At 40.3% G+C, this 15,249-nt stretch overlaps 1 protein-coding gene across 13 annotated transcripts in view; it reads left to right on the forward strand.

The window, feature by feature from the left end:
- LOC115102843 (muscleblind-like splicing regulator 1) overlaps window positions 1–14,380 on the forward strand; it is a 104,199-nt gene extending 89,819 nt beyond the window's left edge. For 3 of the 13 annotated variants that reach the window (XM_029623217.2, XM_065005641.1, XM_029623211.2), the window contains 8 exons: window positions 304–543; window positions 1,742–1,795; window positions 2,780–2,933; window positions 3,835–3,870; window positions 5,352–5,437; window positions 7,245–7,289; window positions 9,757–9,828; window positions 10,481–14,380. In XM_029623217.2, coding sequence (XP_029479077.1) covers window positions 304–543; window positions 1,742–1,795; window positions 2,780–2,933; window positions 3,835–3,870; window positions 5,352–5,437; window positions 7,245–7,289; window positions 9,757–9,813 — 672 coding nt within the window. In that variant the 3' untranslated portion in view covers window positions 9,814–9,828; window positions 10,481–14,380. The remainder of the gene's footprint in view (window positions 1–303; window positions 544–1,741; window positions 1,796–2,779; window positions 2,934–3,834; window positions 3,871–5,351; window positions 5,438–7,244; window positions 7,290–9,756; window positions 9,829–10,480) is intronic. The other 10 variants (XM_029623210.2, XM_029623213.2, XM_029623212.2 and 7 more) reach the window with 6 other exon arrangements.
- The last annotated feature ends 869 nt before the right edge of the window (window positions 14,381–15,249 follow it).

The raw sequence follows: 15,249 nt of genomic DNA on the forward strand, positions 1-15,249 counted from the left end.
GGAAATTACGGTACAGTTTTTGTGTGTAAAGCCGTATAAAAAATATAAAAAATCACGCCAGTTGTGATGGAAACAGGAAGTTTTGGTCCAATTTTATAAATGCTGATAGATAATGAAATTAATGAAAATGAAGTAATTATGCGTTCATATGAATTATGAAAATGAATTATGCGATAAATGGCAGTGGATATTTTAGAATAATTCGCATGAAAATCTGTCGCCAATTGGATGGAAACCAAACTAGTGTGTATCAATGTATATCCATGTATTCATCCCTCCCCCACACCCTCTCCCCCTCGCCAGGTGTGTCGTGAGTACCAGCGGGGCAACTGCTCCCGGGGGGAGACTGACTGCCGCTTCTCCCACCCCTCCGACAGCACCATGATCGACACCAACGACAACACGGTCACCGTGTGTATGGACTACATCAAGGGCCGCTGCTCCAGGGAGAAGTGCAAGTACTTCCACCCTCCGGCCCACCTGCAGGCCAAGATCAAGGCTGCACAGCATCAGGTGAACCAGGCCACTGCCGCCGCAGCCATGGTGAGTAGTCCGCCATCTTGGATCATCTAGGAAACAGTCGCATTGTAGGAATGAGGAAATACACACAGTAGGATGAAGCTGCCCGTAGCCACAGATCTAAGGTCAGTTATGGGTTTTGACGTTGCAATGGATATGGTTAGGATTTGGGGAGGGTAAGCCGAGAAACTGATCTTAGATATGTGCCTACAGGCAACGTCTCTATTATTTATATGGCTCAGTCTTTTTCTCTGCCTGATGGCGTTAGCTGATAAAAGAAACACAGGCGTTTAGCTGATCTAACTGATCGTATCTGTATCTTCATCCTCTGTCTCCATGTGTGCTTCCCCTGCATAGGTTCCTTTTGGCATTCAATGCATTTAATGTGCTTATCTGACTGCAGTCTAAGTCTAATATAACAATGGTCCTCTCTAGCTGAACATCCACAGCTAAACTAGCGTTGTAACACTTGTCTATTGTTCCTAGTATTTGCCATGCTTTGTATGAAGAGCAAAAAACAAACGTTGTGGTGTTTAATCATTGTAATGAGACAATGACTATGATGTGCACAGTGAAAGATTAGAGTGTATGGCTTTTTGATGATTTAATAGTCCCACTTTAAACATTCTATAGCTCATATTGCTTAATAAAGGCTTCATAAACCCTTTATAAGGCCTGCATAGATGCTTCATAATCATTTATAAGCAAATGTCACACTATATAAAGGTGATATAACAGGTCCTTACATCTGGTGCTATACCAGATGTGGTATAAACCCTATACTACACTTCATCAAGTATGACATTTGTTGTAGACCTTATAAAGGGTTTATGAATGCTTCATAAGTTATATTTATTTGAAAGTGTGATCATATCACTCAATGCCCAGTGTTTCGAAGTAATGACAGTGTACATTTCATTTTATTCTTGTTTACATCTTTTCACAGTATTTGATTTAGCTAGACCATTATTGAACTCATGACCATGTACTGTACTGTAGCTCCCAGCCGTAGTACTGTAGTGTCTACACACTGTGCATGCCCTAGTCATGTTATCCCCTTGTATACTGCATTCCAATGATTTGTTTTTTATTTGTTGTTTTTTTCTCACCTACCCGAACTGCACTGCTGCCCCCATGATGCACCTCTGCTTGCTGGTTTATGTTAATGCGCTTGAACCCCATTGGCCCATTGCCATCATGTGCTCGCTGCCTGCTAATTAAGACTCAGTCGGCTGTCAAATCACTGAAGCGACCCCTCGACGCAACCTTTGACCTGGTACTATGACCTTTCACCTTTTAGCTTGGCATGTGGCTTTGTCGTAGTGCAATGTCTTAACCCAGATATAGCTACTTTAATTATTGTTTGTTGTCGTAATGTGTTTTCTTTTCTCCTGTTGCTATATGTGTCATTATTGCCTGTGATAAACTGATTGTGGCTTCCTTCCCGGCTTTGACTGAATTGACCATCTCCACCATGTTTGCGATAAAAACCTGCTTCCCAAACAAACATCAATTCGACATGGGAATCTGTAAAAAGGGCCACAATCAATTAATCACCTATAGCTTATGTTAACAGTAGGAGAGGGTTGAGGACATTTGAGCTTTTAACAGTAAATGTAAATGGTGGCATGGCTCTAGCTTATGTACAATGTGTTGTAAATCAGTAGTATGTATGTACAGTATATATGCATGTATTTGTCTGATGGAGTGGGATAGGATTAAAGTCATATTGTAGGGATCCATTCCCACCCGAGTTAATAAGATTGCTCATAATTCAGTTGATCGTGGCGCTAGCAGTGCAGCCCCCACTCTCTCTATGCTTCCTATCTCTTCCTCTTCTTAGCTGCCTTGTTGTTTAATTAATAGATCAATGCTTGCTTTAGTTGCATTAAGTCAGCGCAAGGGGTATTTATACGGTATATCCTCCATATTTAGTCACTGATTGTATCATGGATATGAATGCTATGTAGCCCCAGTTAGTGCCATGCTCTTGCTTGTGTAGTAATGATGTAGACTGCTGCTTGCTTGCTGGTGTTTTACACACGGTTACACTTTGTTGTTGTGATGTTCTTTTATCCTCTAACTTAACAACAATTCTCTTTTTTTGTTTTCTTTCCCGTTTTTACCTCCAACACACCCTCTCTCTCACGCCTCCCTCACGCACCTCTTTCTCTCTCATTCTCTCTCGTTGTTTGTTTCTCCTATCTCTCTCTCTCTCTCCCCCCGTCCCTCTTTCCCTCCCTCCTTTGGGGCTGGTCAGGGGATCCCCCATAGTGTCATGCCACCCATGCCCAAGCGGGCAGCCCTGGAGAAGCCTAATGGGGCTTCTGCCATGTTCAACACGGGCATGCTCCAGTACCAACACGCCTTGGCCAACATGCAGTTTCAGCAGCAGGCTGCCTTCCTCCCCTCAGGTATGGCTCCCAGGGCGCCCACGTTGCTTTCATACGGTCTCTGTCATACGTAGGTCTAAAACGAGTAGACCTGCATGTGCCATTGAAGGTAGTTAGAGCTCAGCATTAGAGTTAGAGTACGTAGAAGGTGAACATTGTTATAACAATGTTAAAGGCTCCACGCCGCCATCTAAATCTGAAAGTGGTGCAGGTGTTCAGGTTCCCTCACTGGTAATGTGCTTTGGTTTGGGCTGGGGGCTGTGCATGTGGTCAGATGGAGACTGCATTGGGACGTTTCTCCTTTCTGTCCCCTTGCATCTGTTTGGCAACATAATGTATGTCCTGCTTCCATATTCAACTGCTACACTTTTTTGATTCTGTCTTGAGCGTGTGTGTATGCTATGTGTCACTATTATGATTATTATTATGACTTTAACTATTTATATGAATTGATGATTGCTATTACTATTATTATCACTGTTTATCACACATTCATATCCATGTTTTTATCTGATCTGTGTTGACTCTCTACCTGATTCTCCTTATTGGCTAGTTTAGTCAGCACCAGGGTTGGGGCTAATTCCATTTCAATTCCAGTCAATTTAGAAACACTGAAATTCCAATTCCAATTCTCTTCAATGGTTTTCACTGAGATATGTGTTAAATTGGAATTGGAATTAGGTTTACAGTCTGAATGAACTGGAATTGAAATGGAATTTACCCCAACGCTGGTGAGCACACCTGTATTTCCACTGATGACTGCTTACTGTGTTACTGAATGCTGTCCAGTTCATTAATTAAACTGATCTCTTCCTTCATTCTAACGAACCTTGTGACGGGCTGTTTTGATTTCTCTCCCCCTTTTCCAATCCACTTCCTGTTGCACACTTCCTGTTGCACTGCATGATGTGCATTTGGGCAGGCTCAATATTCTGCATGACCCCCACCGCCGGTGTTGGTAGGTTCCAGCTTTCCTTCTCCACCAATTAGCCTTCAGCCTTGCCAGTGACTCGCACATCAATCTATCTAACCATCACATCTGAGTGAACCCATATAGTTTTACGGCATGATTCCCACTTTTTTGTGCTGTCTAGTCAACTGCTAGGGTCGTTGTCACACGAGTGACCATAGGAGTTAGGAAGATAGGAGCACTCAATAACCATAGGAGTTGGCAAGACAGCACAAACAGTTCTAGGATCAGGCTAATAGTTTTAATTTCCCTCCATTTAATAATCCTCAGTATGGTCAGATCCACATGTAGTTGGATCTGCCTTTGCTTTGACAGAGTCACAGGGTTGGTTGTGGCATATAATATATACTCATTTGCACATTTCCTTTGTCATTAAAAAAAAATAATGCTGTGTTTAGTCATAACTATACATTGTAATACTGGTGATATACATTGAGTGTGAAAAACATTAGGAACACCTTCCTAATATTAAGTTGCACCCCCTTTTGCCCTCAGAACAGACTCAATTCGTTGACACACGGACTACAAGGTGTCGAAAGCGTTCCACAGGGATGCTGGCCCATGTTGACTCCGATGCTTCTCACAGTTGTGTTAAGTTGCCTGCATATCCTTTGTGTGGTGGACCATTCTTGATACACACGGGAAACTGTTGAGCGTGAAAAACTCAGCAGCGTTGCAGTTCTTGACATACTCAAATTAGTGCACTTGGCACCTTCAACCATACCCCGTTCAAAAGCATATTTTGTCTTGCCCTTTCACCCTCTGAATGGCACATACACAATCCATGTCTCAATTGTCTCAAGGCTTAAAAATCCTCCTTAACCTGTCTCCTCCTCTTCATCTACACTGATTGAAGTGGATTTAACAGGTGACATCAATAAGGGATCATACTGTAGCTTTCACCTGGATTTGCCTGGTCAGTCTGTCATGGCAAGAGCAGGTGTTCCTAATGTTTTGTGCACTCAGTGTATGTTTTTATGTAAGTTTTTATTCTGTTTCAGGTGTACTACCAAACATGTTACTGTAAATATTCCTTAGACTCTATACCGCTTTTGTCTGGTATAACCGTAATATGCCATCCACAGATGTACCAATCTGAAATCCCTATCCCTTTAACACCCATGGCTAGATTCCAATCATATAACTTACTCCCTTCTCCTCTCCCTCCTGTCTTTCCCTTCTCAGATCAGAAAGGACTGGAAGTGTTTAAGCAATGTGGTTACTGCCAACCCAACCTTCTTCTAGGCTAGGTCTTGTCTGCATCATATTGCTTACACATATCCAATCCTCTCAGATCTTTGAGTATGCATCAGCGAGGGCAGAGAAAAAGGAAGTGAGTTATTGAATTAGAATCGGGCCCTTGCCCCTCTTCCCCCTCACCTGTCCCTCACGTTTGCCTGGCGCCCAATTGGCCACACTCCTACTCCTCTATGGGTTTTTGCTTACCTGATTTTCCCTTTTGACAAAAGTACCCATGATGCACGGTGGTACGCAAGCGTCTGCAGCCACCACATCTGCCACAAGCGTTCCCTTCGCAACCTCCTCAGCCAATCAGGTTTGCTTCTCTCTCTCTCTCTCTCTCTGTCTCTCTCTCTCTCTCTCTCTCTCTCTCTCTCTCTCTCTCTCTCTCTCTCTCTCTCTCTCTCTCTCTCTCTCTCTCTCACAGAGCATTCGGAAAGTATTCAAACCCTTTCCCTTTATCCACATTTCGTTACATTACAGCCTTTACACATTACAGCCTCTACACACAATACCACATAATGACAAAGCGAAAACTGTTTTTTTCAATTTTTTTGCAAACGTATTAAAATTAAAAAACATAAATACCTTATTTACACAAGTATTCAGATCCTTTGCTATGAGACTCAACATTGAGCTCAGGTGCATCCTGTTTCTAATTGATCATCCTTGAGATGTTTCTACAACTTGATTGGAGTCCACTTGTGGTAAAATCAATTGATTGGACATGATTTAGAAAGGCACACACCTGTCTTTATAAGGTCCAACAATTGACAGTGCATGCCAGAGCAAAACCTAGCCATGAGGTCGAAGGAATTGTCCGTAGAGCTCCGAGACAGGATTGTTTTGTGGCACAGATCTGGAGAAGGGTACCAAAACATTTCTGCAGCATTGAAAGTCCCCAAGGACACAGTGGCCTCCATCATTCTTAAATGGAAGAAGTTTGGAACCACCAAGACTCTTCCTAAACTGAGAAATTGGGGGAAAAGGGCCTTGGTCAGGGAGGTGACCAAGAACACAATGATCACTCTCACAGAGCTCCAGAGTTCCTCTGTGGAGATGGGAGAACCTTCCAGAAGGACAACCATCTCTGCAACATTCCACCAATCAGGCCTTTATGGTAGAGTGGCCAGACGGAGGCCACTCCTCAGTAAAAGGCACATGACAGCTCGCTTGGTGTTTGCCAGAAGACACCTAAAGACTCTCAGACCATGACAAACACGATTCTCTGGTCTGATGAAACAAGCGTCACGCCTGGAGGAAACCTGGCACCATCCCTACGGTGAAGCATGGTGGTGGCAGCATCATGGTGTGGGGATGTTTTTCAGCGGCAGGGACTGAGAGACTAGTCAAGATCAAGGGAAAGATGAACGGAGTAAAGTACGGAGACACCCTTGATGAAGCTCAGGACCTCAGACTGGGGTGAAGGTTCACCTTCCAACAGGACAATGACCCTAAGCACACAGCCAAGCCAATACAGGAGTGGCTTTGGAACAAGTCTCTGAATGTTCTTGAGTGGCCCAGCCAGAGCCTGGACTTGAACCCGATCGAACATTTCTGGAGAGACCTGAAAATAGCTGTGCAGCGATGCTCCCCATCCAACCTGACAGAGCTTGAGAGGATCTGCAAAGAATGGGAGAAACTCCCCATATACAGGTGTGCCAAGCTTGTAGCGTCATACGCAAGAGGACTCGAGTCTATAATCGCTGCAAAAGGTGCTTCAACAAAGAATGTTGTTAAATGTTGTTTTATTTCATACATTTTAGATTAAGGCTGTAATGTAACAAAATGTGGAAAAAGTCAAGGGGTCTGAATACTAAATACAAGGGGTCTGCCTTTCACGCACAGTGCACATGGAGGTTCTGTAGGTGCTTCCCTGTCTGCTAGGGATGGGATGGGAGACAGTCTCCCTCTTGTTGGCCTATACTGTTTGTTGCGTGTAACCGTTTAATGAAAGGTTATTAGGACAGTACATCTATGTATCATGGTAATGGTAAACTTTGAATGTAGTTGTTAAACAAGTTATATATGTCATTAACTAGTCATTCTGGGGAGACATTTACTGTATGTCGTTCATGTTTGACGTCATTTTAACCTTGATCTTTGTCCTTTCTCATTTTGAGGACTCTTCCTTATCAAAGTTGACTACCAACGAATACATGCAATTGGTATGTATTAGGTAGTTTTCCTTGCTTTTGTCAAGCGTTTTGCACAGTAGGTGCAGCAGTTGCTCTCTGTGCCATTTGGTGCTCGGCCTGTGTTTTTCTGCTGCTGTCTACATGCAGTCAAAGCTATTACGGTGTCTGAGGACGACACTTTTTCTTCTTCTGCTGCTTAGGCCCTTGAGTGAGGAGTATACAGGTGGGGTCAGAAATGACTGACTCCCTTGATAAAGATGTCAAAGAGCTCTATTTACATGTCATTTGACCAACGCACCAGTTCCAATCCAAGTGCCAATGTTGTTTAGCAAACTCCAGGCATTTACATTTGTCATGAAAATTGAGCTCAATGGCCACGCACACCACTGGTGGGTTTGGTGTTGAAATTAGAATGCATAAGCAGAAAAGGACCCCGTTCCTACTGTAAAATATAGTGGTGGATCTTTGATGTTATGGGGCTATTTTTCTTCCACTTGTCCTGGGGCCCTTGATATGGTCAATGGCATCATGAACTTTACCCAGTACCAGGATATTTTTGCCAAAAAACCTGGTTGCCTCTGCCAGGAGGCTGAAACTTGGCCGCAAGTGGATCTTCCAGCAAGACCATAACCCCAAGCACACATCAAAATCCACATTTTGCAATGGCCATCTCAGTCTCCGGACATGAACCCCATTGAAAACCTGTGGTTTGAATTGAAGAAAGCAGGCAATAAGAGCAGACAAAGGATATCAGGGATCTGGAATGATTCTGTGTTGAGGAATGGTCTAAGATCCCCCCAATGTGTTCTTCAACATTTTAGAAAAAGGCTCAGTGCCGTTATCCTCTCAAGGGGAGGTGTAGAAAGGTATTGAAAACAGGGGTGTCAATCATTTTGACCCCTACCTATTTTTGTATTTTTTTGTATTACTTGTCAAACAAAATCTCCTTCTCTGGGCAATTGTATTAGTATAAAATAATACAATTTCCCCAAAAATATTGGCATACAATATAGCTCAGTATTTCAATTATTTATTTTATAAAGTCATTTTTGCTCATCTTTATCAAGGGTGTCAATAATTTCAGACCATACTGTATGTGGTCAAATAGGACAAGGGAAAGAATGCATGTACATAGTGAAATATTAACATATTTTTTACGTATAATGTAATGGGAGTGCAACAACCCTTAAAGTTAAAGACTTTAGTTGAAACTTTATTATCCCAAGGGAAAAAATGCACTTCAGGGAACAGAACTGAACACCCCCCAAAAACAGAATCAGAACCAGGAAGGAAAGTGATCTATACTGTTCCAGTTCAGAACCGTTATTTTAAAAGCATGGGAACCGGTTAATACTATTATGTTACGTTTCAGTCCCCCCAAAAAATACCACAAGGCAGCAAAGCCCTCCCTCTGTCACCCAGGAACTTATTCCAGTGTCTGTCTGCCTGACAGCTGAAAATATTTGCCGGTGTGAGCATGTAGGCAACCTGCCCCTCCCCCTCCGAAGCTTAGGCTACTGTAACCTACTGACGTTACAAGCGTGATTCAGAAATTAGGGAGAGATTTTTAATTAGGGAAAAATGTATTCACTTTTTCAATACTATAACTTTTACATTTCACAATGGATTGATTAACTATTGTTTTTAATTATGGTGCCACTCTGCACACCACAAGCTTGTTAGCTAGATAGCCTGCTAGTGCTGGTCCAATGTTAACTCTCGGAAGTTCAATAGACGTTCAATAGAGATTTTCCATAGAAGCCGTTCTTCCATAGGTATAGTTCTGTGGGCCTAATTGAGATAATGCATGTCATAACAATATGCCCAGAGCTTCAAACCAAGCCTCCTCCTTCACCCTGTCTCGCTCTCCCCCCACCCACCATTGCAGTCGCTTCTCGCGCCCTACACTTGTCTGTCCATCGCGGATTTAAACAACTACAGCTTGCCTGCTCCATTCTGCTCTATCCTCACTGATTTGTGAAGTAATTTAATGTCGAGCTAATGTAAACATTAGCTCGACATTAGGAACGATATAAACCAATATTTTTTGGGGGTCCGAACCAGTTCAGAACTTTATTTTACAGGTTGGAACAGTGGAACAGGAAAAAAAAACAATACAAAATGATTGGAAAATATTTTCGGTTCCAACCCCTGGCTGCAGGTCAACAAGCTGTAGGACTTAAGTTTGCATGAGGAGACACCTCACTAGCGACTGACATTTTCTTTTCTTCCTTCCACCCCCTTCCTCCACCCTCCTCTTGCCAAACATTCCAAAAATGATGCTTGGCCGTTGATTAGCAGGTTTCAGTGATCCTATAAAATGCTTTGTTTTATCTATGCAACATTGCAACCACATTTTGTCTTATCTTCACCTCCTTTTCGGTAATGAACTCAGAAATGTGGTTAAACCTGCTGATGTGTGGTAGTGGGGCTAGTGGATGTCTGATGTGTAAGATGTCTGCTGTGTTTGATTTCTCTGCTCTGTCCCCACCCCCAGATTCCAATCATTTCTGCCGATCATCTGAGTAGTCACAAGTATCTGACTCAAATGTAGTTCGAGTCAAGAACAGTGAGTTTCTATTCATCTCGGTTTCGCTACATTATGTTTAACTGTGCAGCTAGTGTGTTTGTTTTATTTTTATACATTTAAAGGGGCAATCGGCATACATTTTTGGACATTGAAATGAATATATACCCATTGATTCTTGAAGAATATTACTTATAGATGCCTCATGAGCTTAGTTTAACTCTTGTACCCATCAGAATCCAAATTATAAGCGTGTTTTCATCCAATATTGGTAAACAATGCAAATGAAAACATTGAATTTTGATTTGTTTGGGTAAAAACATTACACAGCAAGATGTACACTGTATTTCCAGACGATAGCACTTGAAAGTATATATTTAAACACTTGTTTCCAAAGTGGTCCTTGATGGTAATAACATAAACCATTTTGATATGATGGATCGTCAGTCCTTACATCCAGTGCTCTGTCTATGAATTTGAGATTGGTTCTATTTCTCCAGACCCATCTTTCAGCTTTTACCAAAGCAGTGTCGGGGTGGCCGCCAGGTTATTGATTAAACTGCAGATTGCCATATTTAAGCAACCTTTCAGCGAACAAAAATAAGATCCAGATCTTGGAAGACGAGCTACATAATGAAAATAACTTTTCTAACTTAAAAAACAAAATGTCCATTCCTTGTCTCTTGTTTTGCAGATCAAATGACTGTGTGTTGGCACTGTACAAGCCTAAAGAGTTCAGCCTTTATGTCTATAATGTTCAGAATGTCAAGCAATGGAAAGGAGGAGAATCGGTCGTCATCTCTCAGTCGCTCCGTAATGCTGTTCTTGTCACACATGCCAACATCGGTGTGCCCAGTCGATACCACGACACACATACACACACACACACACACCTCCTTGTCCTCCAAGGCATCACCCAGCTGAGAAGAGGAGTGTCTGTCTATCCATGCTGACAGACACTGAATACATTCACAATACACCTGTGTGTTCAAACACAATTTCTTTCTTACATTTCTTTGCACACACATGAGGCTGAGAGCGAGATGTTGTGGCGTCTAACGTACAGAATACTGTGTTGGTACGTCGGTAGACCAAGACAGCATTTTTCATTTGTTTTGTTTTTAAATTAATACATTTGTTTTCATGGTTTACAACAAAAAAAACATTGCAAATGTGCACCTTGAATTTGAATTGAAATCAGAAAGGCACAACACATTTTAGCATGTACAGTTTTCTGTTTTTAAAAAGGCTTCTAGTGAAGCTAGATGATAAAATGAGGGTCAGGGACATATGAATGTTCTGGGTAAGAAACACACCTGTGTACCTTTGAAAGCACAGCCATGCTAGCTTTAACCACCTAATGTAGAGGCCATACATCCCAAACCAGAGTGTTATTTCAACAGTGTTATTCTGTTTACCTAAGATATGTGTTTTTATGGCTCGAGTTTAGTTTTTTACATCATTTCTCCATTGTGTATTTTCTTTATATATATATTGTGCCATTTGATTTTTGGTTGATAATTAGGAATGGGTTCCTCTCCAGCCTTTGATCTCTCTTGCAATGAAAAAAAATAGAGGTGCCTTTTATCAATTTGTTTTTGTTTTGCCTTTCTGTTTTTGCTTTATTGTTGTATTTATCAGATGGGGAGATCTATGACTCAGAGCTCATAGTGACTGGGAGAGTTGTAAGTCAGTAGACTCTAATGCCTGTTGAAGTGATATGGGGCGTACTAGCTCTCCATGGAGGTCTCATTTCCTTGTCTCTAACCTTAGGAAAAATCCACTCAAAAACGATCTTTTGGTATTGTATCAAAAATGAAGTTTTTGAGTTTATTTTTTCGTTATAGGTGGAGGGACTCTAAAAGTGTGTCTCGAAAGAAGCACTGTCAAACCATGTGTCGTTGAAAAAAGATACGTTTGATTAGGTCATAAGAAGATATACACTTGGTTGAGTGTTTTTGTGCTCCCCCAGAACTATTACCTCTCAATAGACACATTTGACTTCAATTGAGGTAATACAACAAATAACTAATTTGATGTGAATTTATCAAACAGAAGAAAAAAGTATCTAACTTTTTTGATCAGATTTGAACTGATTCAGGATGCCGAAGCACAGTTCTGCTCATGCACGAAGGGTTACCGGAGTATATGGCCAAATTCAAGGAAGGCTCAACACAGAATTGGGGGAACAGAGATTTCATTTAAAAACCCTTGTTTTCACACGCCATTATGTTCTGTGATTTCGTTTTGTTGTTTTGACTGAGGTGTAAGATCTCTTTACTGATTGTAATGTACTTCTATTGAAGCCTTAGATTACAGGACTGGGTTCCATCCCAATCAAATGTACTTTCAATCACCATACAGGCAATGAACACCAATTATATATTATAGTTCGTACACATACATACACCTTATAATGTTTTGGTTTAGTTTTTTTTCTCAAGTAACAATTTACTCTTAAATTTCATTGAACTCATGTGTTATGTATTACTTAAGGATTTTAATCTATTTGAATATTTAGTTTGTAGATTTCTGCCTTATTATATTCTACTTGACAACATTATTATATAGCCGTTGTAAATTTAGAGATTTGGATTTTCAAACCATACTAATGATTAATAATAATATGTGGAGTCAGAATAAGTATTCACATCATTCTTGTAGCTGGACGCCTGAAGAAGTTGATCAAACATGTTGATCAACGACCTTTTGATATTGATACAATGAACGGCATCAGTTGGTGTGTTGCCGAGGCATCTACTCTGGCTGAAAACTAATGTTTTAACTAGCTACAAGTCGAGATCTTGTTTGAAAACACGCTATCTGTAAAATGTTTTAGAACACCTACTCATTCAAGGGGTTTTCTTTTAATTATTTTCTACATTGTGCTCAGCATATGTGGGAACTCCTCTAAGACTGTTGGAAAAGCATTCCAGGTGAAGCTGGTTGAGAGAATGCCAAGAGTCTGCAAAGCTGTCATCAAGGCAAAGCGTGGCTATTTGAAGAATCTCAAATACAAAATATATTTTGATTTGTTGAACACTTTTTTGGTTACTACATGATTCCATATGTGTCATTTCATAGTTTGATGTCTTCACTATTATTCTACAGTGTAGAAAATAGTTTAAAATAAATAAATAAATAAAAAAACACTTGAATGAGTAGGTGTTCCAAAACTTTTGACCGGTAGTGTATAGTGTCGAAATTTAGATTGTCCATGTTTAGAGAAGGAACAAAAAGTTATTTTCTACTGTATCCATTAAAAACTATATATATATATTGTTTTAATATTTCTTAAGATTGCCCTGAATGTCAGCGCAAAATGAACAGTGAGATAGATGGGTCTCTGGAGTTTGGTGAATGGTGAGAGTAGAGGTGAGGTAGTGGACTTTGCTGAATCGGGAAGGTCGGTAATGCTGCAGATGAACGAACTCTAACCTAAGGGACGAAGGTTGACTTTTTGCACTTCTGTACATAGTCAATGAACAGAGAGAAAAAAAAACATTTATCATATTGAGATATTATTTTGAATAAAAAATTCTATAATGATAAGTACTTTTTTAGGTTAATTTAAATAAAAAATCAAAACTGATAGACCAGCTAAACAAATTTGCTTGCAAAAAGAAAGAAAATGGTGTCATTTTCTAGGCCAATGCATTCAGAAAAAGCTATGCGTTTTTAAGCTTTTGTCAGTGGCTAGTAGTTTGCCAGGAAATCCTCAAGGGGCGTAACCCCCACATTCACTCCCACTCACTCCCCTTGTAGTATATGATATACAATAAATATCATATATTGTCCATATTTCAAATCTTGGAACAGGCCATTCATGCCTAGCCCTACGGTACAATAACTAAAAAGATATATAAACAAAACCATTTCAAATTTTAGTTTCATTGCATGTTAAAAAGAACACAAATGTAAACAATCTATATAAGTAGATATGGAAAGTTTATATTTTCAACTTACAAAATTATGTTTGGGGAGAAGGGAAATAAGACTTCAGACAAGTAATCGAACACTTGCACTTGTGATATACATTTCTTACCAAGAAACTACATTGAGTTCTCAAGAATAAAATGTAACGTTAACACAAAACCACCCCAGAAATATTCTCTAATCACCGTAAGATCACTCAAGTCAACATGGACTCACAGGGCACAGCTAATGCTACCAGCCAACTGTGCACTCAGCAGGTGAAGGCTCCCCACCATACCAAATGTATAGGTAAATACTCTTTCAAATGAATGTAACCGTCTTCAGTCAAGGTCACCCTATTTCTGACTCGAGGTCGCTGTATAAGTGCTATGGAACCAAAGTGTCCCTTTCTCCAAACCAACCAGAGCTGCGTGGGCAGATTTCACTGTCTCTCAGCTTAAACCAAGGTCTTTCTTCCCTGCCGGGGGCATACATGCTTGACTGTTTAGTATGTGTGAAAACATACTTTTTTTTGCTTATAGTTGCTACAGAATAATGTACTACTTCTTGTCTTCAGATTTGTTTTATGCACATTTTATTGTTGCCATAATTGACTCTTGCTGTTCTGAATTATATATATAAAAAAATTGAATAAAAAAAAACTGATTTGCTCACGCAACTCATCTGTGGTCTTCCTGTTTGCATGTTAACTTTGTCTATAACACATTACTGTAAAGGTCCAATGCAGCTGTTTTTATCTCAATATCAAATAATTTCTGGGTAACCATTAAGGACCTTGCTATGATTGTTTTCCATTAAAATGGTCAAAAAGAGCATTTTCTCAAGCAATAATTTTACTAGGACTGTCTGTGTGTGGTCTGAGTGGGGAGGGGAAAACTGAAATCTAGCTGGTATTGTCAGAGAGGTTTGGAACTCTCTTATTGGTCTATTAACTCGTTTACTGCCTAGTAGGCCAAATTCACCAAGTAGGCCAAAACTCCATCCCGCCAAAACTCCATACCACCAAAACAAGTTAAAATTTCAGGCTGTCTTTTGAAGCATCTCTTACTCTAAAAGGGCATTATCATAATTTTCATTATTATTATTCCAACCTCATAGTGTGGAAATATATATACAACACAGGAAAATCACGTATTTGACTGCACTGGGCCTTTAAAGAGATGACAAGACACCTTTCCAATGAGATTAGTTTTCTGTTCCTTTGCTTCCTAGAATATAGCCCTCGTTCATGGTCATGTTTGTGGAAAGTAAATTTCAGTCATGAATTTGATAGAGAAAATATGCTTATAATAAACATATGCCACAACTTATAATGAACTAAATATAAACGCAACATGTCAAATGTTGGTCCCTTGTTTCATGAGCTGAAATAAAAGATTCCAGAAATGTTCCATACGCACAAAAAGCTTATTTCTCTCAAATTTTGTGCACAATTTGTTTACATTCCCGTTAGTGAGCATTTCTCCTTTGCCAAGGAAATCTATCCACCTGACAGGTGTGGCATATCAAGAAGCTGATTAAACAGCA

Source organism: Oncorhynchus nerka, linkage group LG20 (genome assembly GCF_034236695.1).
Source record: "Oncorhynchus nerka isolate Pitt River linkage group LG20, Oner_Uvic_2.0, whole genome shotgun sequence".
Lineage (NCBI taxonomy): Eukaryota > Metazoa > Chordata > Actinopteri > Salmoniformes > Salmonidae > Oncorhynchus > Oncorhynchus nerka.